This window comes from Corythoichthys intestinalis, chromosome 17, assembly GCF_030265065.1.
Source record: "Corythoichthys intestinalis isolate RoL2023-P3 chromosome 17, ASM3026506v1, whole genome shotgun sequence".
In the NCBI taxonomy this organism is placed as follows: domain Eukaryota; kingdom Metazoa; phylum Chordata; class Actinopteri; order Syngnathiformes; family Syngnathidae; genus Corythoichthys; species Corythoichthys intestinalis.
Window position 1 is genome coordinate 32,731,875 of NC_080411.1, and position 26,324 is coordinate 32,758,198.

The following is a 26,324-nucleotide window of genomic DNA, read 5'->3' on the forward strand; positions in this document are numbered from 1 at the left end:
CTTGTTTATGGCTAGCATCCTTTATTGGGTTGAGATCAAGTAATTGGTGGAATGTAAAGAGTATGAACGTAACAAATGAAAAAACAATAATAAACTCTATATTTGTATGCCTAAACCTGGTAATCTCTAAAGTTCTTGAGATTGCAGAAAATTTGACAGTAACCACCATCCGGTATTATCTGTATTACTCAATACCAACTGGTGGATGTGATGGAAATCCAGTCAACGACTTGATGTCACATCCATTCCTAAAATAGTAGCGTGGATGAAAATCAACCAAGGAAAAAAAATTGGCAAATGCAAGACGAGACAAATATATGTAATAAATATAATAATAAACACCAGATACAGTATTTGTCAAACTCAATATTGCTCTAGGAACCCTTTTTTTTCAGCTGAGGTACGCTTTAAGTATTGCCCGAAACATTTCAGAATTAATCTGTTCCTTAAGAAGTTGCTGAAGTTGAAGATGAGCTTTTCTTTTTACATAATGTGCACAACATTTATTCATCATTATTTTTTATACACAAGTTACCTTTAGTTAAAGGATTAAAGGGTGTAACAAACTGATTTATAGGGGAGAAGATCACGGTGACCCCTGAATTGACCATGTTTGATATACCCAAGAAACAAACAAAAATAGAGGACATTTAATATATAATTTGTGAGTGTGTTCCTTCAGAAGCCATGCATCCTTAAAATATGCAATGCTTTCAACATTATTTGGATGTGATTCAACTTTTTTTTTTTTTTTTTTACACATTTTCTGGTTTTCCTTTTCTCAAATGTAATTAAACTAATTTTTAGTTAAAAGCATTTAAAGGTAAAACAATTAAAAAACAACAGCTAAAAGGGGAGAAAGTCACAGTGACCATTGAGTTTGGTAGACCAAAGAAACAAACATTAAATGAGGTTGCAAAAGTATCTGTAGTAAGGCAAGTTTTAAATTTTTGTTACAGATCGGTGTATACAGGGCACGTTTAAGATCATGAGGGGGACACTGGACCCGAAAGGTTTGAGAATCCCTGAATAAATGATTGTCAAAATACTTATGGATCAAACTGCATACTGTGATAAAAAGTATTTTTCTTTCCTTTGGAAGGTGGACATGTCTGTGCTATGAACATTATGCCCCCCCAAAAAATCGTGCGAGAGAGTGATGCCACTCTTTGGTGGTGTCACTCCTTTGTGTTGTTACGGCGCACTTGGCTTGCATGGGGATCCATCATGCTCAAAAAGTTGCCTCCTGACCCTTGGATATCAGGTCCTGCAGTTGAATACACACTGTCAAGGATACAGTTTGCTGATAACATCACCTAAACGTTCATCACCTGTGTTGCAGGCCCTGCTACCTCTGAAGGTGTCCACTCTCAAGAGGTGATTGGACTCGGCTTCCGCTGAAATCCCGTCGTAGGGAAAAAGCACCTCCATCCCCTCTAAGAGATCTGCAAGCACCCAAGTAACATTTTTTTCTCTCAGAGCACACTCAATAAGAGTGTATTTTCAATTTAATTTGAAACCTTGAAATCACTTTTATCATTATCTTTTTAATGGATGAATCACAAAAGCACTCAACAATTGTCCTAGTGCAAAAAAAAAAAGAAAACTAGCTTCGGATTCACCGATAAGACAGGAAAAATTCTCAAGGACCTATCCCCAAAATTTAACAAGAAGTCAGTCACCTTGGCTTGAAACAGCTTTTTCGAACTCGGCCAAATTTTCTCAAATGATACCACATTAGAAGCAAGTATCCTAGGCAGATGAGTGATGTTAAATAGTTGATGTTTTTAATCTGCACCATCTCATGTGGGCGGAGCTTTGAGAAACACCTACTACAGATTGGCCTAATTGAACCGTAAGTAGAAAGAGATTTTCCAGAATGATGGATGACGCTAAAATTGTTAAGCTTTTTCAGTGCTGTCTTGTAATGTGGGCACCCAAATTTGGTAATGCAGGATTCACCACAGAGAAAAATGATATGAGGGCTTGTTAATCCCTGCTTGCAGATTTCATAACCCATTGTGATACAAACCCTATAACCCTGTTCTTCTTGCGGTGCTTCAGAGGGAATTTTGTTTACTATTTAAAAATATTTTTAGATCTGTCAAACCCTAGGCTGTTGTCTATTTAGAGGTGCATGAGTTGAGATGCTCCACATTCAGATACTCGCCTGCATCATGCCATCATCATCATGATTTGCGTATGTGACAATGTTCAAAACAGATTGTCAAACCGCCACCCACACATTCGCTAATAAGCGTAACACATGCGAAACATGAACTATAACCCTTTCTTTGGCAGCTCGCCATCGTATTATTTTCATAGCCTGATGACTATGCTCGAGATGAGCTCCCACGTTACTTGGGCTGTGGTCTGCTGCGGGCCCAGAAGTGCAACTGTGCGCATCACATGTGCCGCTGGCAGGATGCGGGAGGCGTGTGAGTGGCGAGCATGGGTCGTTGCAGTATAGCTGGCAGGGGGGAGCATCAACAAACCTGAAATATCACACAAGAAAGTAAACGCTCAATCCATTTTCTGCTCCACTTTTCCTCATTAGGCTCACAGGTGAGCTAGAGTTGAGAGGCGGGGTAGACCCTGAACTAGTCGCCCAAGCCTGAATCACCAAAAACTTTGGTGATTCAGGCTAAGTCTGCCAATGAATTACTTGTATTATTCAATGAAAACAAATTTGAATGAACTAAGACCACCCTCCAGAATGCATTCAACCATCTCAAAGGCCACTCACTTTGTTGTTGTTCTTGTTGTTTAGGACCGCAACTAAAATTGCTATTCCTCTGTTCGTGGACAGATTGAAATGAAATTTGGAAGGTATATTCTAGAGATGCATTCGTACATACCAATCTTCTGAGCCCGATTTATGATTTTCTGTCTCAGGCTTGATACATTAATTATGGACTTGTTTGGGAGGATTTTTGTAGATTAAATAGTTGGCTCCCAACTGAATGCATTTGAGCTAACATTTTGTCATCTGCGCAATTTTACCTCTAGCAAGTCCACGATTGATTAATCTACCCTGAGACAACAACAAAAAAATACTATCCTACACAAAACATGGCAAGAAATTGAGTGAAATTGATGTGCTTTGTGCAAAGAATGGTGCCCACAAAGAGGTCTCTTAAATTAAGTTTAAAAAAAAATAATAATAAAAAAATAAAAACACTCCTTAAAATAAAAATAAATAAAAAACTGTTTTGTAATAAATTGTTTTCATTGTAACGAAACTTTATGGACATCATGTATATTATCATTGCTGACATTTTTCATTACTCAGACATAATTTGAGTTCTTCAGCTCTAGTGCTGTGAATGCATTGCCAATTGCTTTTTCCTCACTGCTGTTTTTGAATGTGCACATCTCTAATTTGCATTCTCCTGCTGTGGTTGACCTGCTAGTTTTATTCAACAGAGTATTAAATTTTGCAAATGCAAATATAGACAGCCTCTTGTTTTCTTCACAAGTTGGTTCCAAGTAGAGTTCTTTTGGGCTGAAATGCCAAATAATCAAGCAGACACAGATGAGAGCACAATTCCTTTCCATAGGCCATTAATCCCTTTTATAAACTGATTTGGGGCACTATGTTTGCAGTTGCAATGAGATAAAACCGACAGTAAATATAAGTTTCCGTCATGTTTCCCATAAGTGAGCCACTTTAAAGGGAACTTCGGACTTAAAGACTTATAGAGTCTAAGAAAACACAATTGTTCTCTTTTACAATGTTATTAGAAACACTGTTATTAGAAACACATAAAATATTGCTGTTGATTTAAAAATCTATAATATTTAGTGCGTGTTTTGACCTATCGAGGGCGCCGTGTTTTACGCGTGCAATGGAGGCTTGGGGTGATAACGTAGATTTTCACTGTCACTAGACGAACACTACCGGGTTATTTCAATTCCTTTTACGTGGTGAGACGTCCAACACATGCGCACATCGGTTAAAACCGGCGAGAAATGACTATTTTTGTTTTTATTGAGTCTTTTATTACCTTTTCATTGCCTCAAAATACTTTTTGCATGTGTTTCCTTCTCATACTTTTAAGCATTGTGTTTTCTTGTGGTAGCTTTAAAGCAGATTGTTGATCTGTTGACCGCATTAGTCACATAGCGTATTTAAACAACCCTCATTTGATATTACTACATTTAAGTATTTTCTTAAAGTGCGTATGACACCAAAAAGCATGTTTTTTGTGCTCCTGAATGAAATGGACCGCTTGGATGTCTGTGGAAGCGATCGTTTTATATATTCAATTTTTGAATCCCGCCCATGAAAATGAGTGACTTCCGGCTTCAGTCTCGGTATTCGGACGATTGCGAATGTGATGTCACCCAGGTCAGCATCTCACAATACAGCACTGCTTTATAGCGTGCAGATTCAGCTGATTTTGCGGATTAATCGTTTATTTTTCACATCACGCCAGCCAAACGGCAGCAGAAAATTGTTGCTGCACCAGTGAGAGGCGTGTGAGCCTTTTTGGGTATCAAAAGGTTCCCGTTGACTGCGGATATTGGTCAAAACAAGCCCTACTGCTGTGGGACCATTGGAATTATGATAAAGTGAATAAACATCGTATTTTGTATTATGTCAAATACTGGGATAATGGCACACGGTTTAATATGGAGGTGGCTTTCATTTTGTGGCTATCTTTCACCGAAAATGCCTCTCGGCCGACGACCGAGTTTGTGCTTGTCGCAGAGCGCTATACTTGGCTTATTGCCCTCTTCGTGTGCCCAGTATTCTGTCAAGTTTTCCACCCGATCAGAAATTGCAACTTTGTGTTAAAAATGGCAGTGAATACAGTGATTACAAAGTAAGCACTACAAACTTTCTTTATATAAAGGACTATTTACTTATTTTTGATCATGGATGGAAATGTAGAAAAGTTCAGAAAAGACACATCCTGCCATGTTAGCTTTTAGCTGTTGTTAGCTGCACAACAACTGCACGCCGCTCTCTAGTTATGTCTTCGCCGTGCAGTAAAGCATTATTTTACACCATATTAGTGTTGACCATGTGGCAGCTATGCGCTTCTCCGACATCGGCCGGTTTGTCCGGCGGTACTCTCCAGCTGCTTCCCCGGAGAGCTCTCCTGTCAGTAGCAGGGGAACGAGCTGTAACTTGCTCACCACTGGCGAAGACAATCGACAACCGCGCGGCCGTGTGAATTGATCCAGGCTAGTTTTGTGTGATTTTTTGCTTCGAAAAGTGAAAATAAGACTTTGAGACGTCACTTGGTTCAGGTTAGCATGTCGGCTTGCTATCACGCAAATGACAAAAGCCTGACTAACTACGGCGGCATAAAATATTGTTCGGGGGGTATGACAGTAAAGGTGAAGTCGACTGTTTTGACCATTATGGAGTAATTTTGCCATGTCGTACTGGATAAATGCATTTTTATTATTTCATATTCCATTTAGCACAAGACTGTTATCTGTCATGAGCATACCATTTATTTAGCAATTGGGGAAAAATACTTCGATAAAAAGAATATCCTATAAAAATATTGGAGTAGAGAGACTGAAACAATGACATTTTGTGGCTCTCTTCGTTGCATTTTACTCGTTCTGAATAATTCCCTCTCAATGGTTGAATTGTAAATCAGCTGAAACCATGACCCTGCCGACGTCATCCTCCTGTTGGGGACGCTAGAGCCCTATAATGGTAGGCGTGGCTAATCGTCAGATTAAAAGACTAATTTTTCGTCATCTGCGCTTTACCAAATTGTTGTATCTAGTCAAATCGTCTCAAAATATGATTCTACAAGTAATTCACATAATAATGCTATTTAAGACTTTTTTTATCCTGTCGTACGCACTTTAAGGCATGTTTAATATGTTCAGTCTGTATGCATCTGAACAAAACAAGATGAAAGCGCACAGTAATACTTTTTGTGTCAAATTCGCCTCTTGTAGAACGTTTTGCTGGTGTAGCAAATTTTGGCAGAACACCGTTCTTTTTCCTACTCTTGTCTCATCTCATCCCGTCTTTCCTGTTCATTTTGCTTTTGCTGCTCGTTTTGTGAAATATCGACAGTGCTGTCATGATCGTTAAAGTTCCTCTCAGGATCAACTTGAAAGAGGTGAACAGATGACATTTTTATGTCGCTAGAGTCATACTCAGGAAGCCCGGCAGCGTAACCATGTGATGTCACCGCCCTGTGACGTCAACCACAATGACGACCTACTTGTTAAACTAATTTTACAAGTTGTATAAAAACGAAAACATCAAGAGAGGTTTCAATATCAAATTATTTTAAGTCATAATAACTTTTATCTTTTTAAGAACTACAAGCCTTTCTGTCCGTGGATCCCTTTAAAAACTTGGGCCTTGGAGACTTGCGGTCATGTGACTGCCTGGCTCTGTTTAGGTGGTCAAATGTGTTTACATGGCGAAAATCTTTCAGGAAAATGTATCAAATCTGGATTAGAATGCCAAGTGATCCCACAAAAAGAGTGACGAAAACAGCAACAAGGATTTTAGAAATTATTTAACCTGAAGTCATTACAGCACAGGACTTACGCTGTCACTAAAGTTTAAATGACATTCCTTTTCATCTTTTGCATTTGATGTTTTACTTAAGAATTCCTTGGCTGCTCCCGTCGGTGGCTATAGCATCCATAATGGCTCGTATTCTAGATCAATGAAGCGAGGCAAGTTTTTCTTCCACGTGCTGATTGTCTACGCAGAATCCTGCAGTGCATGTTCGGGGCCTACTGCTGCTTGGAGAACAATTGCAGCCAGCAAAGAGTCGTGAAGCATCTGCCTGCTCTGACACAGAAATCCTTTACTATAGCCTTGGAAGAAGACAAATTGGGTTTCCACATACTTTGTATCTGAAAAACTTTTTTTTTTTTTTTTAAAGGTGAAAAAAAAAAAGTGTTTAGAATGGAGACACTTATAGCTGGATGCACTTTTTTTTTTTTTAAGTTGTACTCTTTAAAATAATTTACTAACTAACTAAAAGGATAAAATAAAATGATGTGGAAAATGTGTAGACTTTTAGTGTTATTTTGTTAATGAGAAGTGTTCTTTTAGTCATGAATCATCACCAAAATATACATAAATCCTTCATTAGGCAACCTGGTGATAAGCATCATTCTTTCTTACACTGGAACTGTGGCCTTAGACAAGATGAAAGGGATTATGAACAGTTTCAATTACCATTTAGTCATAGCACAAAGCCATCAGGCTTCTGTTATGCAATGAAAATGCCAGAAAGAGCCTGCTGGTTAAGCATTCTTTATTTTAGTTTTCGAAAATATAGGTGCACCACCATTATACTATAATTCAATGAAATCTTTCTGTCTCTCTGTCTGTTAGTCTGTCTGTGATTGGTCAAAAACATTTTTTGAAGAGTTTTTTTGAAAAGTCAGCATCACCACAGGAACCAACCAGTCGGTGTACAGATTTACCCTCTCACTCTGGTTTTAACTAGTGTTGCACCGATACCATTTTTTGGCCCCGATACCGATACCTGGCTGTGCAGTATCGGCCGATACCGATACCATACCGATACCACCCCGATTATATATATATATATATATATATATATATATATATATTTTTTTTTTTTTTTTCTTAACTTTTTTTTTGTTGTTGTTCCAAAGAGCTACATAATTGGATGTGAAATGATTGCTATCAAGGCTTTGTCAGGCTGTTGCTTACCTTTGCAAAATAGGAAAAAGTACACTAAACCCTAGTAGACAATAGTTGAATAAACCTTCCGCTCTCAAAGGCCAAAATAGTGCTAAATTTGTGAAATTAATAAAACATGTATAATACTAGCCCAACAGTAAGAAAGTAAAAATAAATTCATAATAATAAACTCTGAATGAACTGAATAAACTTTTTTAAACCTCTCAAAGTCCAAACAGTGCAACTTTCATGAAATTATTGTCACATTCTGCTGCTGGTTAGATTGTGTTTTGTTGCTGGGCGTGGGGGCGTGGCACTTGAATCCAATGCAGGCTCATCAATGCAGCATTTAAGCACGGGTGATCTCAGAGAAGGCTGCTGAGATATTTGCCTTGCTGATCGCTATTTGACATCTGGCACAATAATCTCGCTACATTTGCTTGTTATGCCCCTGCATTGGGTTTTTCTGTTAGTGTGCTGCTCTCGTTTGTAACCGCTGCCTATCGTCTTAGTTTGTCCGTCGACCTGCTGTCACGGACTCCTTTTGTTATTTCTACTGTCCCGCGATCGGGTGTTATTTTTTGTTTGCAATCATTAAACCCTTTTATGTATCCCCCGCTTGTTGTCTGCTTCGAGGTTCAACCTTATTTCCGCATTTGCGGACGCTAACAATTATAAGTAATAATAATTGACCACAGCATCCCGTCTCTCCTTTTTTTCGGGAGGTGGGAGTCCCTTATTTCTATTTCTGAAAGGTGGCAACAATACTTTGGAAACACTTCCCAAATTACTGCGGCATTTCTTTCAGTAAAAGACAATAAAAGTAAAGTAGACGAAGTGAACTGACCAGAGATTGTTGCTCCGGTCCAGCGGCCTTCTTCCTCTGGATAGCAGTCCTGCTCTTGCAGGCTCAAACTCGTTGTGTTCATTCACGTTTCGTCTTCAAATGTTTTATCAAGTTAGTCGAGGTATTGAAACTGGCCGATTTAACTCCACATCTCCAAACTTTCAGGCCGCAAATCTTGCATGCAGCCATTGATTTTAATCGACGGGATTTCTATTTGGAAATATTTCCCGACCGCCGCGGCGCCGCCATATTTCCTGGTTTGTTTTTCGTCCATATGAAAAAGCCCCCTTTTGATTGGTCAGGAGTGGCTATTGGCCCGCTCTCATTGGTCTGGAGCAGGCCAATAGCGATAGCTGCTTGGTGTTCACGTGTCATCACACAACACAGAGACAGAGTGTAGTGAGCGCCAGGAGGAGAAAAAGGCTGTGGTCAAATGTTATAATAATGGACCGGTAAATGGTATCGGCGCCGTCTTTGTTGGTACTCGCCGATACTGATACCACCATTTCGGGCCGGATCGGCGCCCCCTGCCGATACTAGTATCGGTATCGGTGCATCTTTAGTTTTAACAAGTTCAAAATGACCTACGACCACCCAGCTCGCTCCCTAAATGTCTCATCAGTGCAGAGACATGAAAAGCATAAACCGTAATTAATAATCCATTAGTCCGAAGAATTCAAGGATTGATGTGTATACATCCCGAGCAAATACCTACCAAGTTTCATTGTGATCTGACTACGAATAACGGAGGTGTAGCAATTTTAAGTCCACAGTTATTTAATAAAATTTTAATTAGCCCCGAGATGGAACATTTAAAATCGGGCTACGAGTATGGATGCGTGTGCATCCTAGACTAGAATTTACTTTTCAAATTTCATCATGATCAATCCACAAATAACCGAGAAGCGGCAATTATAATTCTGCAATTAACCTAACCTAACCTAACCTAACCTAACCTAACCTAACCTAACCTAACCTAACCTAACCTAACCTAACCTAACCTAACCTAACCTAACCTAACCTAACCTAACCTAACCTAACCTAACCTAACCTAACCTAATAAGATTGATGTAGAAACTTCCCTTCAATATACTTACCAAATTTCATACTGATACGCCCATGAAATTCAAAGGAGTTGCAATTTTAGTTAGTGTCCACATCAAAAGAAGAAGAAGAAAAACAACAACAACAGTGTGCGAGAACTTCAGACCTCCTTCTGGGTGGTCGAAAAACATGTGGTATAAAATAGTGCTGCAACGATTAATCGGTTAACTCGAGTAATCGATTTAAAAAAAATGAATGCTTCGAGTATTCATTTAGTTAAAGTGGTGTTCTAATGGTTTGTTTTGAAAGTGTTTGCATTTAGTTTTATTGATTTGGGTAGATACACTGCCCTCTAGTCTGCTTCATTTCACGTGGCTGAATCCAGCTGCTCCCTGTTAAGACCTACATAAGCTAAGTTTTTTTGTTGTTGTGGTAATACGTATCTGGACCATTTGTTAAGATCATTGTTAAAAAAAAAAAAAAAAAAAAGCGGTGGAATATAATAGCATTTAAGCTAGCGGACTTTAGCCAATTGTGCTTTTGTTGTACATAGATCCTCATTTATTTATTTATTTTTTTACTGTTCGAGTCTCAGCTCAGGTATTTTAATTTTTTATGTTCCGATTATTAGATTATTCGAACTTCCTCCTTCATCGATTAATCGACTACTAAAATAATCGATAGCTGCAACCCTAGCATAAAAACCTTACCTCTGATTTTCTTGCAGGGTACACATGAGAGCCGCGTGGGGATTTTGGGGGGGCATTCCTCCATGTGGAACAGCTGAGGAAGGCAACAAAGACAAGAGACTCATAGAGGTAAGCTTACCACGTTGTATTGTAAATCTCATAGATATTTTATGATGTATAAACACTGCATCTGCTAGGGATGTTTAATTTTAAAAGAAACATTGCATCTGCTAGGGATGTTTAATTGTAAAAAATGCATATTTAAAAAAAAAAAAATGTTATTATTTTTATTGTTTATACTTTTGCATGGCTCGCGAGAGGCTGTGGAGGATGCTATTAAGTTGTTTCTCATGGCTGGTGGAGAGAGGCTGGGGTGCAGATGGTGAATGGATAAACAGTCTGTCAGAGGCTCCTGGCTTACATCAGCTTTGGATTTTATCTGAAGAAATGGCACATTAAACATAATGGATATTATTCATGTGACATGACTTTAACTGCAATATTGTTGCCATTCAATGAAAACCGTTTCATTGGATATAAAAAGTCAACACATCCCTGTTCAAATGCCAGGTTTTGTGAGGTAATAAACTCATTTAATAATCATTTCCCACCATGGATGTAACCTATAACCTGTGCAGCTCACTCATTCATTTATCTTCCTTAATTGACTGCCAGACAATCGCGGGGCACAAAGAAATACACAACTTCTCATGCAAACGCTTGTAGAATGTGGTTAATTTTCCCTTTGCATTTTAAAATACAGTGGTACCTCGTCATACGATTGCTTCAACACTAGATCTTCTCGACATCCGACGTAAAATTTGACTCGCCATTTGTTTCTACATCCGACGACATGTTTGAAATACCACAACATGACAGCACCGCAAATGAATGCACGGTGGATTTTCTTCTGTGAGAAATCAACACAGGTTTCAAAAAAGTTGGGACAGTTGGTGAAACAAGGAAAGAAAATGATACTTAGCTTTGAAATGAAGATGCAAACTATAGAAAAATATGAGTGTGGGGTGCACATCCGTGAACTGGCTCAACAATACAGCTCCACCGGCCTCTTTCGACCACCGTTCGCCAGTCTTTATAAGCTAAGGTGACAATTACTATTGTGTTAAAATGGTCAAGGAAATCGCCAGCTTCGTCAAGTTTATATCATTTATATAAGAACTTATCCAGCACAAAATGCCCATTGTCCTCGGTAGTTGACTGTGCTCTTAAAAAAACTAAAGTATTATCTCTACTGCACCGCGGTGCGTACACGCCACATTAGAATCCGATTCGTTACATTATTTACAGGAATCCTTATTAATTATTATTATTATTATATTATTCCGATTTTTATTCATAACTTATTTGTTTTGCTATGTTTAATTGCCATTTGTAATAGTACCAGCAGTATTTATTAAGGATTTAGTGTAGGTTTTTGGGCTGTGGAACGAATTCATGAAATTATAATGTGTTCCTATGGGAAAATCGTGCTCGATATACGACCATTTCGACTTACAAAAAAGGTCCTGGAACGAATTAACTTCGTATGTAGACGTACCACTGTACTCCAATTCTGTTAGCACTGAGCTGGGAGGAATCAGCCTCGCCACTGACTGACCAGAGACTAACAAGCTCTCTCGCTAAACAGCTCCTTCTTCCGCCTTCCCCTCTCTTTTCTGCCCGGGTATCCTCCTTGGGCTCCGGCGTGGTTCGCTGGGCGAGTGCCGGTGGGTCAGCAGGGTGTCGCCCACTCCAGGTGAAGACTCCCTGTCCTGCCCTGGGTCTAGTGGGCCGTGGTGGTCCCGCAGTGTGCCTTGTTGGTTGGGGGATTGTGGCGGTGGCTGGTGGGCCTGGTGGGCAGGCATTTGTGGGGGCGGTTGTGGGGGGCGGTGGCGCATCCACTATTCCCTTCCCTGAAGGCCGGTTAATGGGGGCGTGGATGTTCCGGGGGACCACCCTGGGTCTTGGGGGGATGGCGGCAAACCCCTTGCTGGAGCTGCGGGAGGATGGAAGGGCTCCTCTGGCTCATCCCCCTTGATTGACTGGGGAGTGCCGTGTCCCTGGGTCGCCCCCGCATAGCATTTCCACTTGTCTGCAGGACAATCACACGTCTTATAGGATTCATGCATGACTGGGAGCAATTAGACACACTCAAATAGAGAAACTATTGGTGCCAGGATGAGCGATCGAGCAGCGTAGAATAGGATGTCAACATATCCACAGTTACTATAGTGATTCACACAATACTGGGTTCTACATCTGCCGATTTGTGTACGCGTCACCCCACCTAATCACATCTCTTTCTGACCATCCCCCTCTTTCTCCTTGGTCATCAGGCCAAGACATGACATGGTGTCAACTGGTAATACAATTAGCTAACGGTAGCACCAACATATTCATAGTTAGTGTAGGCATTCAATGTATTTCTTGTTGTTTTTTTATGTTTCGTCTGTCTCTCTCCTATGCTCTTTTTTTCTGATCCTGCCATAGCCCCTTCCTGTTCGCTGCTTTCCCCGAATAAACAAGGAACGATGAATGATCACAGTGGGCGCGAGGCATACATTCTCTACCCGTGCTTTAAAATGTCTGCTCTCTCCTACCTTCTTCCATAGCTGTCTCTCTGCAGTAGAGTGGGACTTGATGTGCTTCCTCAAAGAACTGGGGTCAGTGTAGCGCTTTGCACAACCTGGAACTTGGCAGGCATATGGCTTCTAAAAGCACGTACCAAAGTAGCTATTTTAATAACTTTTTAATGTCACACAACCTGTTGCAAATGTGTCACTCACTGTGTCCAGGTGGGTGCGCTGGTGCTTGGCTCTGTCACTGGAGTTGCTGAAGGCCTTAAGGCACCCCGGGTGCTGGCACAGGTAAGGCTTCTCCCCCGTATGACTGCGCAGGTGGATCTTCAGGTTTTCTAGGCGAGAGAAGGCCTTCTTGCAGCCCTTGAACTGCAAAGAAAAAAGAAAGAAGAAAAGATGAGAGGAGCGATGCTTTAATTATGCTGCGGAATTTGTCTTGCATGCATTTCTTTTTGAAAGACAGTCTGACATAGAAGGACCCCGGCATCTTTTGTCCTTCTTTGAGAAGCACAGCAAGCTGTGTGTGTGTTTGTTGGAACTCACAACAACACAGTCTGCATGGCCTTGGTGTGTGGGTGGAATGCAAATTGTATATTACAAAAATGTTTTTAAAACCAAAATTCATGCAGTTTTCTATGAAGGCTGAAGCATGAAAACAAACCCTTTTTGCTCACTCATAAATTAGCACTTTTTGGGCTGATATTTGGACATTATTTGTTTTATATGCAGTTGACTGATTCTTCATTGAATTTCCAGGATAGCGATATGAAACCGTCATAATACTGCAATACAATACAGAAACATCATACATACAGTGCATCACATTGTGAAGTGGTCAGGTATTACCAATACTTTTTGTGGGTATTTTAATTTAAAATACCAAATGAATACAACATTGCAATGAGCTAATTTAATCAGGACAATGACCCAAAGCACACTTCCAAATTATGCAAGAACTATTTGGTGGCCAACACTATCATCAGATCTTAAACCCAATAAAAAATAAATAAATAAACAATAAAGTAAAATAAAATAAAGCAATCTTTGATAAGAGCAAAATCTGAAGGAAAATTAAAAATAAATACTGTATACAGTGGTATGAAAAAGGATCTGAACCTTTTGGAATTTCTCACATTTCTGCATAAAATCACCATCAAATGTGATCTGATCTTTGTCAAAATCACACAAATGTAAAAACAGTGCCTGCTTTAACTAAAACCACCCAAACATTGATAGGTTTTTATATTTTAATGAGGATAGCATGCAAACAATGACAGATGGGGGAAAATAACTAAGTGAACCCTCTGCCTAAGAAGACAATGAACAATTGAAAACAATTTTTACCAAACAATTTAAGTCAGATGTGTGTCCAATCACTGATGAGTGGTTTAAAGCTGCCCTGTCCATTATAAAACACACACTTGGTAAGAATTTTTTCGATAAGAAGCATTGTCTGATGTGCATCATGGCTCGGTTAAAAGAGTGGTCTGAAGACTTGCTATCAAGGATTGTTTATTTGTATAAAGCTGGGAAAGGATACAAAACCATCTCTAAAACACAGAGGAAGCCACTACTGTCTAAAAATAACATTCTTGCTCGTTTAATGTTCACAAAAAGGCACTAGGATGCTCCACAGACGTTTTGGCAAAATACTTTGTGGACTGATGAAATCAAAGCTTAATTGTTTGGGAGTAACACACAACATCATGTGTGGAGGAAAATGGAATAGCTCACCAACATCAACACCTCATCCCCACTGTGAAGCATGGTGGAGGGAGCATCAGGATTTGGGGCTGTTTTGCTAACTCAGGGTCAAATTAAAATCATTAATCGAAGAATGAATTCAAAAGTTTATCAGGATGTTTTGCAGGAAAACCTGAGGCCGTCTGTCAGACACTTGAAGCTAAAAGGAGGATGGATGCTGCAACAAGACAATGATCCAAAACACATAAGTAAATCAACTTCAGAATGGTTCAGAAGAACAAAATACACATTCTGGATTGGCCGAGTCAGGGTCCAGACTTGAACCCATTGAGATGCTGTGGCATGACCTAAAGACAGCGATTCATGCCAGACATCGCAGGAATCTGACTGAAAACCTATAAATGTTTGGGTGGTTTTAGTTAAAGCAGTTTTTTTCATCTGTGTGATTTTGACAAAGATCAGATCACATTTGATGGTGATTTTATGCAGAAATGTGAGAAATTCCAAAAGGTTCAGAGACTTGTTCATACCACTGTATATAAATGTAAAATTATACAAATACATACAGTATATGTTAATAAAAATAATTATTTCTCACCTTGTAAATGTCAACTATATTTTCTATTCATGTTGCTACTCGTTTGGTTTACATTTGAACAGTCTAATGAGACTGTGAGAGATCCCATTTATATTGCCCTTTGTACGAGTACGGGTTATCTAAAAATATGTGTATTGCATCGTAACTAATGGCTATATTCACATTAATTTGGTCACCTTTGTTAAACTGGATACACACAAAAATATATTTTATCATTCAAATATAAGTGAAATATGCTTAAAACATTTTTAAACAAGTTTAAATGTGTTTAAACAGTCATGTTACAGTCTTTGAAAATGGTATTTTAATGCTTTAACTCAGAAAAATTATGAAAACCAAAAAAGAAGTAAGTTATTGATGCTCTTATTAATCGATAAAACATAGAGACATTCAGAAATACTTGAGCCAATCCAGCGTTAGATTCGCAAACAGGATCAAACATGTGATGCTGTGTCAGATACAAGTTTGGGCTTGTTCCTTATGTTCACAGTGTATGTAACAAGAGTAGCCTCCATTGTTTCCCCTCAACTTCTACTTTCCTTACCACGCAGACCATTCAACATCGACACGCGTTCCATAACAGAAACCACTGAGCTTTCAACATAGCCTTACGTGAAATGTATCCAACACAATCTTCCGCTAGCTTCGCCCAAAATTTTCAGACACAACCTGCACCCCTTATGAAATATAGAAGTGCAAAACTACGCAAACAAATAGGGACAGGGACAAGTTTGACACTTTGCACACGACTCGTGGCAAAAGTAGCGGCTTAATATTTTCAGAATATTGTCTCACAAAAGGTTCCCAGCCGCTATAGATGTTGTTAATAATTGACTTGTTGATGGCGAACACATGAAGCGTGTCTCACAGTCTCCAAGAGTAATGCATTACTTGTCTGCGCCCTATGTAATTTCACAGTGGGAGTGAGCAAAAATAGCAGGTGGAAAAGAATTTTAAGTGGTAGTCTCAACAGTGGGAAATATTTCATGGCACATTTAAGAAAATATCAAGAGGAAAAGTTTTCAGCAAATCTAAATGACCTCAATCAGCCAAAATGGGATTCAGTCAAGTGCAATCAAGGTTGAAACGTGAAAAGTACAAAGAAATATGAAATAAGTGAAGACACCTTTGTGTGTGTTAAAGGTTCATGGACGACAGCTTTGAAAGAATTAACTGTGACATTAGATTTGGAGATTGACTGCTCCATGGTCTATTCCATACTTTATTTGAAACTTCTTACAACATGAGTCTCAAAAGACTGTCATAATAATGGCATGAAACGCGTCATGGACCTAAATGAACGCTTATGACAGATAGCATTAAGTGTCCTAACTTAAGCCTAAACCTAGCCCTAACCTAAAGAACATTGAGGCAGTGTCAACTACATCAAAAGTGACAACATATACTGAGTGACACTTAGGCTAGGTTCAGACCGCAGGTCTTAATGTACAAATCCGATTTGATCATGTTTTTCTGTCTCAAGTGAGGCATTAACTTGACGGTCTGAACGAGACAAGTTGCATAGAAGTGGACTATTTAAAATCTGATCTAGCTCACTTTTGTATGTGGTTAAAATCTGATCCGCGCCAGGTTTTCCTCTCAAGTCTCCCAAACTAGAATTCATGCAACAATTACTGTACGTCAGCAAAGTGCGAGAGAGGCAGGGAGCTACTGCAGCGATGGAGCTGTGCATTAGTGTTAGCGCCTAGCGTGAAGACAGTTTTTAAGGCAGGAGGTGGGCTTGACCACAGTCATAAGAGAAAAAAGAATAAGCTTGAGAATGCTCAGTTTTCTTTCTGTGCGCCAAATGAGCATTATTTAAATATTGCTTACATGGCCGAGGCATTGACTTCACCACCAGCTGACGTGAAACAGAGCGCGGAGCTGGTCCATAGGGGGCATATTTTCAAAAACTTATAATTCAAATACGTACGACCTTTGTTATTTGAAATGGTAGTATGTCAAGCAGGATTTTCACATAAGAATACATTATAATTCCATTAATTCGTTCCACAGTCCGAAAACCTACAGTAAATCATTAATAAATACTGCTGGTACTATTACAAATGGCAATTACACATAGCAAAACAAATAAATTATGAATAAAAATTGAAATAATGATATAATAATAATAATGATTCCTGTAATAATGTAACGAATCGGGTTCTAATGTGGCAGATGTATATTTGCGTGGTGTACCTGAACACACCGTGTGGCTAACGTGTCAGCGTGAGTGAGGACTTTTGACGTTCACTTAATTCGTTCAGCTGCGATGGACAGTAATCATGTTGTTTCCCAAGTTTCTGAAATAAATGATTAAAAACCTGACAAAGCTAGCGATTTCTTTGGCGATGTTACAATGTTAATATTTGTCACCTTAACTTATAAAGACTGGCAAACGGAGGAGGACCGCCGAGATCATAGACCGTCTACGGCCGTATTGTTGAGCCAGTTCGTGGATGCGCACCCCACGCTTATATTTTTCTTAATATCATTTCCATCTTCATTTCAATGGAAAGCCTCATCTTTTTTCCTTTTTTCACCACCTGCACTAACATTCTTGGAACCCATGTTGAGTGCTCTCACAAGAAAATCCGCCGTGCGTCCGTCTTGCGGGAAAACAAAGAAACTGCGGAGCTGTCATAAATCGTCGTATTTCGAGCATGTCGTCGGCTGTAGAAACAAATGGCAAGTCAAATTATACTTTGGATGTGGAAAAGTTCGTGTTTGGAAGCAATCGTACTCTATGTCGAGGTACCACTGTATTTTAGAAACCAAAGCCACTACCGGCCTAAAACCAAAACAGGCACCTCCCTTAGGCATATATGAATCTCCATGAGCAGCGGCATCAAAAAATTCAAAGTCATACATTGTTTTATCAATCCATTATAACTGAATGTAAGACTAAACGGGGATTATTTATGTCTGTTATTTGTGTCCTCTGTTTGGAAATCAAAATATGAACAGGGGTCGGGAACCTTTTTGACCAAGAGAGCCAAAAAACCCAACATATTTTAAAATATGATTCCACGAGAGCCATACAGTGTGTGTGTGTCTATATACTGTATATATAAATATATGGATATACTGTATATATACTGTATATGGCGGAAAACACTCAGGTGACTTGAAGTTCCGCTCTGAGACCCCCAATTTGGCCAACTTTTAAAATGGTCCGATATGCATTTGTGATACATCATTGTAAAGCTTAAAATCTCAGGCACGCTCGGCTTTTACGAGCAGTCGCCGAGTTGAGATTGAAATAAATCTTTAGAAAAAAAAAACGAAAGCCTGACATCGTTACTTGGTATGTGACAATCGTTGCGCACTCACCACTTGGTAAATAACAAATAGAATCATGGCACTGCATATATCTCCTGGAAGTGTAAAACCGTAACCGGGGAACGCAACAATTTTGACAGGTGAAAAGGTCATGGAAGTCAAACTGATTGCGCAACTCTATGACTTGAGGTACTACGCAGTTCACTTTCGTGGTTTCATTTTCCCCTGCACATTTTTATACACTCCAGATCAATTGGCATTGAATTGGTAGGGGCCAGCCCTGCTTCTGGCTGAGCAGAGATTTAAGGCGCAAGATGAGCCAGCTCTATGCAATCCACGACGGGAGTACTATGAATTAAAGCATATTATTGCGACGTATGTTTGAAGGTCCAAGAAAAATGTGTGAATTGACCATCAGCTCATCACAGCTCGTTCATGACAAATGATCCGGCCGGTTCCACATTTAAAATTACAGGGTGGCGGAGAGCTAGATGCACTCATCAAAAGAGCCAGATATGGCTCGCGAGACATACTGTGGGGAAAATAAGTTCTCCCACTTGAAAATATTAGAGAGGCCTGTAATTGTCAACATGTATCAACCATGAGGGACAGAATGTGGAAAAAAACCCCAGATAATCACATTGTTTGATTTTTAAAGAATTTATTTGCAAATCATGGTGGAAAATAAGTATTTGGTCTATATCAAAAGTTCATCTCAATACTTTGTTATGTACACTTTGTTGGCAATAATGGAGGCCAAACGTTTTCTGTAATTCTTCACAAGCTTTTCACACACTGTTGCTGGTATTTTGGCCCATTCCTCCATGCAGATCTCCTCTAGAGAAGTGATGTTTTGGGGCTGTCGTTGGTCAACACGGGCTTTCAACTCCCTCCTCGCCCCGTGGCGTCAAAATCATAACAAGAACGGGGAGCAAAAATCCCAGAACCACACGGGGGGACCTAGTGAATGACCTACAGAGAGATGGGACCACAGTAACAAAGGCTACTATCAGTAACACAATGTGCCGCCAAGGACTCAAATCCTGCACTGCCAGACGTGTCCCCCTGCTGAAGAAAGTACACGTCCAGGCCCGTCTACGGTTCACTAGAGAGCATTTGGATGATCCAGAAGAGGACTGTGAGAATGTGTTATGGTCAGATGAAACCAAAATAAAACTTTTTGGTAGAAACACAGGTTCTCTTCTTTGGAGGAAAAAGAATACTGAATTGCACCATACCCACTGTGAAGCATGGGGGTGGAAACATCATGCTTTGGGGCTGTTTTTCTGCAAAGGGACCAGGACGACTGATCTATGTAAAGGAAAGAATGAATGGGGCCATGTATCCAGAGATTTTGAGTGAAAACCTCCTTCCATCAGCAAGGGCATTGAAGATGAGACATGGCTGGGTCTTTCAGCATGACAATGATCCGAAACACACGGCCAGGGCAACAAAGGAGTGGCTTCATAAGAAGCATTTCAAGGTCCTGGAGTGGCCTAGCCAGTCTCCAGATCTCAACCCCATAGAAAATCTGCGGAGGGAGTTGAAAGTCCGTGTTGCCCAACGACAGCCCCAAAACATCACTGCTGTAGAGGAGATCTGCATGGAGGAATGGGCCAAAATACCAGCAACAGTGTGTGAAAAGCTTGTGAAGAGTTACAGAATACATTTGGCCTCCGTTATTGCCAACAAAGGGTACATAACAAAGTATTGAGATGAACTTTTGGAAATGACCAAATACTTATTTTCCACCATGATTTGCAAATAAATTCTTTAAAAATCAAACAATGTGATTTTCTTTTTTTCCCCCCACATTCTGTCTCTCATGGTTGAGGTTTAACCATGTTGACAATTACAGGCCTCTCTAATATTTTCAAGTGGGAGAACTTGCACAATTAGTGGTTGACTAACTACTTAATTGCCCCACTGTAGGTTCCCGACCTCTGCCCTTGAATGACGTAGAGCCAGCATGTGTAGTCATTTGTTTTGATGCTTCTCCGCATGCGGGTCAGTTTGCTCAGCGCATCTCGGACTGCGAGAGTGTGCAAACGTAATACTTGACCAGCTCAATGGACAAGGGTAGTGTGAATGGGCATGCTAATAAATAAATAAAAAAACAGATATTAAAAAAAAAATCGGAATTGTGCATTAAGACCTGCGGTATGAACCTAGTCCTAATGACATGTCATAAGCATCCTTATAGAGCCTCAATTAAGACTCTAATTAGTCCAGAGGTGTGAATATGTGTTCATAGTTATTTTCCTACATGTACCCTGTGATTGACTAGTGACTTCACCCCGAAGTTGACTGAGATGAATTTACCCTGTAAAAAATTACATCAAGCGGTGTAGAAAACGAATGGATGGATCATTTACCATGCACTTATTGGGCTTCTCTCCTGAATGGACCCTCATGTGGATCAGAAGCTTGTAACGGGCATTGAAAGGTTTGAGTTTGCGTGGACAGCCCGCCCAGTAGCATATGAAGTCCTCTGCCTTCCTCTGGTCTACGTGAAGCTTTTCTATGTGCCTCACAAGTTCGTCCCTTTGGTGGCAGACTGTGCTGCAGTTCATCCACAAGCAGCTATGCGCACCAAAGTCTTCCAACTCGCCCTCTACTTGCTCCAGCATTGGAATCAGTGGTAAAAAGCTAAGTCCATGTCGAGGTGGAATGACGAGACTCTGGTCTTCTTGAATCTTTATATTTTGGTGACTTCTTTGAAGCTGGATGTCCCGGTGGGAGTGGTAGGGTGGTGGAGGTACCTCAGGAACAGTAGCTTCCTCACTTGGCAGTGGAGGCAATTGCAGCTGCTGAGGTAGCATCTTGTTGTCAGTCTCTTCTCTACACGTTTCAAAAATACTTCTTTGTGAACATGTTTCATTTGAGTTTTGAAGGCACTGCTGTTCGACTACCATGTTAGACATTTGATTCTCCAGAGCCTCTTCTTGAACTTTTCTTTGACTGATTTCGGCCTTTGCAGGCAGTGCAAGCGAAGTGTCTGGGTGAGGGTAGGGGTAAACCTGGGGAATATTAGAGCCTCGCACACCCAGGAAGTGGCCATAGCCCTCAGACTGTACAGGCGAGATTGTGGGGTGCGAGGCAGGTGAGCTATTTATATAAGCCACTAGCGAAGTAGGTGAAGTGCGTATGATGGAATTGAAATCAATGCCCATCACATCTGACAAAGGCGACATAGAAAGAGCTCTCTTCTTTGCATTATTCTGTTTAGGGCTGCTAGCATCACCCCCGAAAAGGTACGACGGAAGGGAGGATGAAGCGCTTGTGCTTCCAGTAACCTCAGCACCAGACATGGCTGTGCCAGGTGGGAGGCTGGGCAGCTCGCTGGCCAGGGTGGAACATGGTGCCTGTCCCAGTGGGGGGAGCACGCGATAGCCAAATGGCCAGTCATTTCGTCCGCTAAACACTGACTGGGTTTCAAACAGACTAAGGGTGGTGGATGCCAGGGATCCTCTGGAGAGCACTGACCTGTAAGAAAAAAAATTGCCTCACATTTTTTCTACATGCACAGGCTTAATGAGACTCCCAGGTAATTCCTACCTGGCATCCAGAGGTTGGGGATTAGATGCGACATCGTACTGAAGACTAGGGATAAGTGACATCGGAACACTGGTTACTTTGAGGTTTGAACCCGCAGAATGCCCGAGAACTTCAATGAGAGGTCTAAAACCAGCATAACCTGCTGGACAAAAAGTTTTAAAATGAATAGACACACACATTTGTGAAGCATATTATATATGTGCCATATGCACAGCAGAACTACAGAAGAACTAGAAGTGGGTTATACCCATGGACAAAACAGAATCAAACACCAGACTCTGCTCGGAGAAACTTAACCGCCAGACCTCCAAACAAATATAAATCGTAAGTGTTTGTTTTTAGCTACGGAATTTCCCTTGACAACCTGAGTAGGCGCAGACACCTTCAGCTCTGTTAATCACTAATGAGCGACTCAGCTCATTCAGCCTTCCCATCAGCACAAACTTACTTGAAGGACCAGCTTCATGCGTGGTTAATTATTAATAAAATAAGAGACCAACCAGTCATAGATGACTACATGAGAGAGCAAAGTGAGAAGTATGTGGTGGTTGATGGCATATTTCAACCTGGAGTATCATGTGAGATTTAGAGACTTAACCCTTAGATGTATAAGTGGGTCAAAAATGAAATATCTTGGGAATGAAAAATTGTTATCAGTTCATATTCCAGGTATTCTTCAAAAAACATGTTTTTGATATAATGCTATTCAAATTTTTGATGAACTTTTTATACATTTGAAGAAATTGTCATTTTTTTTATTACTACCCTAAGCTTCCACAAGTGGGTCAAAAACGACCCAAATGCATTTTCTATGGAATCCAATGGGAATCTATGATTCTTATCAACTTTGGCTGTCAGGAATATATTAACCGTGGACCACACAGACTAGGTATGTAAAAAGTGACATCCCTTAAGAAGATTATTTTACACAGCAAGAGCTGATACATGTACTGTAAGTATTATGTCCATATAGTATTTTGTGTGTGTGTCTTCATGACTCTTTAATTATTATTTATCAACAAATTAACCTACTTCATAACTAGCTAGCTAACTAAAGCTAGGTTCATAACGCAGGTCCTAATGCACAATTCTTTTTTCTTTAGGTTTGGCGCAGAGCACAGAGGTAGGGACTTTAGCGATACACCTGCAGGTATACATCGTGTCTCCCACCTCACGTAGGTAACCCTCTATATTAGTCCATTAGATAGAGCAGCAACACCACCCGTGTATTTTGGGGCACAATAGGTGCCTGCCACGGTAATTTAGTTTGGGGGTTGTTTTGGGTTGTAGGTTTAGTTGGGGTTTTTGGAACTTTTTATTTGGTGTTTGCTGCAAACTGCAGAGGGTTGGGTAAATGTTTGTGTGCTCTGTGTCCATTGTTTCTTTTCTGTTAAATAAACTCTTTTAATTTGCAATTTTGATTTGTCACTGCCTCCTCCTTTCACACCTCCCGTCCTGTGTTACGTTCGCGGCCCCAGACCACCAAGGATACTCGTAACAGTCTAGTTTTTGTTGACAAAAACTTAAGACTTATTTCGTTTAGTTTTAGTCGACGTTTACAAAAATCTTTTTGTCTGTAAAATTTAAAAAAATTACTCCATAAATAAATAAATAGAGTTCCAACTATTTTGAATGAACATTGACAAATCTGCACATATTGTAGTGTCTACAAGGACAACGCCAACTTGGTAATTAGCATCAAAACAGTCCATTATTTTCAACTGTGGCCACCTGGACGCCACAAACTGTATGTAAAAAAAAAAAAAAAGAAAAGAAAAAAAACCTAAAGTTATGAATGCTATGCTAATGCTACGAGTTACATTTACTGTATGATGATCACTCAACACAGACCTTTAAATGCTAAAGCAATATTGAATATTCTCTCTGGCCAAGAAAACAATCGTCCCGTGTGTGTAAGCCTTCATGGAGACTGGAGTCGACACACCGGTGAGTTGGGAAGGGGCCGGAGGGGGGGGGGGTGCAGCACCTCACGAGTGACACGATCAGAAACTGCTACGATGCAGGCTAATTACACATAAAATGTCACATGACGGAAACTATTGCGCATTTTGGCTCGTCAGACAAAAACTGGCATTCGCCTTGTTATGTTTTAGTTTCCAAAAACACATTTTAGTTTGTTATTGTTTCGTCATCGTCATGAATAAAGTATTTTGTTGACGAAATATTTTCGTTATCGTCATCGTTGACGAAAACAACACTGGTGCAAACATTTGAGACACTGTACTCACCTCCAGACACATACTGTAACAACATCTTTAACAAAAGTCATTTGTTTTCTGCTTGATTCACAGAGGTGGAGAGTAATGAATTATATTTGCACTGTTTATAACTATATACAGTGCCCTCCATAATTATTGGCACCTCTGAAAAAGATGTGTTTTTTAGCTCATGGCCATGGGAGGAGCTTGATTTTGTGTCTGGTGAACCATTACGTAGCTTTTTGTGTTTTTTGTGTTTTTTTGGTGTTTTTTTTTGTGTGTAACTTGTAATTTTTGGAGTATTTTTTGAAATGAGCAATTTTACTTTTACTTTAGAAAAAATTAATAAACCGGAAAAAAAAAAAAAATGAAAAGAACGGGGGGTGAGTCAGAAAAAATAGATTTAAATAGATTTTTGAGTCTGCATGCCAGTACAGAAAATCAATCTGATTGGCTCTGATAAGTGCAGCGCCAAACGGCAACAAATATCGGATGTGCTGGCTCACCATCACAGATATCGTAAACGTAAAAGTCAAGGTACGTTTACAATTTTAATTTACACTGTCTTCAAATAGCGATTGCAACCAGCTAGGAAGTAATGTGTCTATCCTTGGTGAAATAAATGCTGTGGCTCCTACTGAGGGACACAATGTTGCTAATTAGCATGCCCAACATCATTTTATATCACAATGAGTTCAGCACTCATTTTTTTGAAAAAAAAAAAGAAAAAAAAAAAGGGTACAATTACTATTAGGCTCACCAACAGAACTCCAAAACTCTCCTTCGCCAAATGAATTGTTAATCCTGTATAGGGCACTTAGGGTATATATAGGGCATAATTACTAGTACAAAAAAATGTAACTAATATGATAATCATTTCTATTAAAGCCCGAGTGTTGGTGTGAGTTTGTGTTTTTTAGGTTTAGGACTTGTGTTTGGATGAGGTCTGCACTTTAGTTACCTTTCTTAGAAGGGCCGCCTGGAATGGTCACATTTTGCTGGAGGAGCAATGTTGTCGGCTTGACGTCCTGCTTCCCATTTGTCAGCACCTTCCTGCGGAGGCTCAGGCTCGGCAGGGCTTGGTGGCTAGCGTTCTGCTTCCCACCATCTGCACCTGAGAAGTGAAGCCCACCCCACTGAGGGGAAGACCCAGGCACCTTGATGGCCTGGGACTGGTGCCCTCTCGTCCTCTGCAGTGGTGGGGACATAGTGCATGGCGACACTAGGATTTGGCAGCCCTTTCCGCTCATGACCGAGGGCGATTGCTTAGAGGAAGTTCATGTTGATTGGGCGTCTTGATCGTCTTTTAGGTGAGGCATACTGTTTCTCTCCTAATGCTTGTCAGATGAAGAAGAAAGAACCAGTAAAAGTAATATTAAACCAGCCCGATTGACTTTTGGACTTCGAACATGAAGAAAGCATTTGGTTGCATTAGTGTAAGATCCATGTTCTTATTCATTTTCAACAGTTGAAAGGGCTAGTGCTTATTCTGGTTGTGTCGGGCCTGACGTACACCCTGTATTGTTCCCCAGTCAATCACAGGACATGTTTGGGTAACCGTTTAGACTTGTCTTCAAACTTAGAAACAATTTAATTAAACTTTTTGTAATTGGAACCCAGAACCTCAAAACGGTGAAGCAGAAATACTAAACACAAGTCAACCATGCTGCTAATGTTGTATAATCTATTTGTGATATTATCAAGCAGTAAAACTGAGGAAATTGACAAATAATGGCGTGATAACCAAGCAGCCAAGCTTCACTAAATTCTAACCACATAGGAATGTGCAGTCTTCCTAGATCAAATCTATTGTACTATATGAATAATAGTGCTGAGAAAGGTTAACTCACTTGATATTGTTTTGTTGCTGCTGTTCTCCACGGTGACATGTCACGATAGGCATCTCTTCCTCCGCTCTGAATGCAAAGTGAGCAACAGCAACATGTAACAGGCACCGTGTTGGGATGGGTGGAGGCGCAAATCTCAGCGTCACCCTTCTGTCTCCAGGAACTTTTTTTTTTTTTTTCCAAATCCATGTAAGCTCAATTAACATTAAAGATTTGTTTTCCCTTAGAAAATTACTGATGCACCAGATATACAAACCAAATTCACCTTTAGAAATTACATGTCCAAACTAAAAATGTCTAGGA

The 26,324-nt window shown here is 40.1% G+C and overlaps 1 protein-coding gene across 1 annotated transcript; it reads right to left on the reverse strand.

The window, feature by feature from the left end:
* Positions 1 to 869: 869 nt before the first annotated feature.
* On the reverse strand, positions 870 to 25,424 carry glis3 (GLIS family zinc finger 3). Its single transcript, XM_057818337.1, has 10 exons — positions 25,136 to 25,424; positions 21,956 to 22,094; positions 20,773 to 21,883; positions 13,021 to 13,182; positions 12,835 to 12,945; positions 10,535 to 10,673; positions 10,256 to 10,328; positions 2,362 to 2,495; positions 1,332 to 1,445; positions 870 to 1,267 (listed from the first exon to the last, which is right to left on the reverse strand). Exons 1-10 carry the CDS (start codon positions 25,422 to 25,424, stop codon positions 1,179 to 1,181), a joined length of 2,361 nt encoding a protein of 786 aa, XP_057674320.1. The 3' UTR covers positions 870 to 1,178.
* Between the last annotated feature and the right edge of the window lie 900 nt (positions 25,425 to 26,324).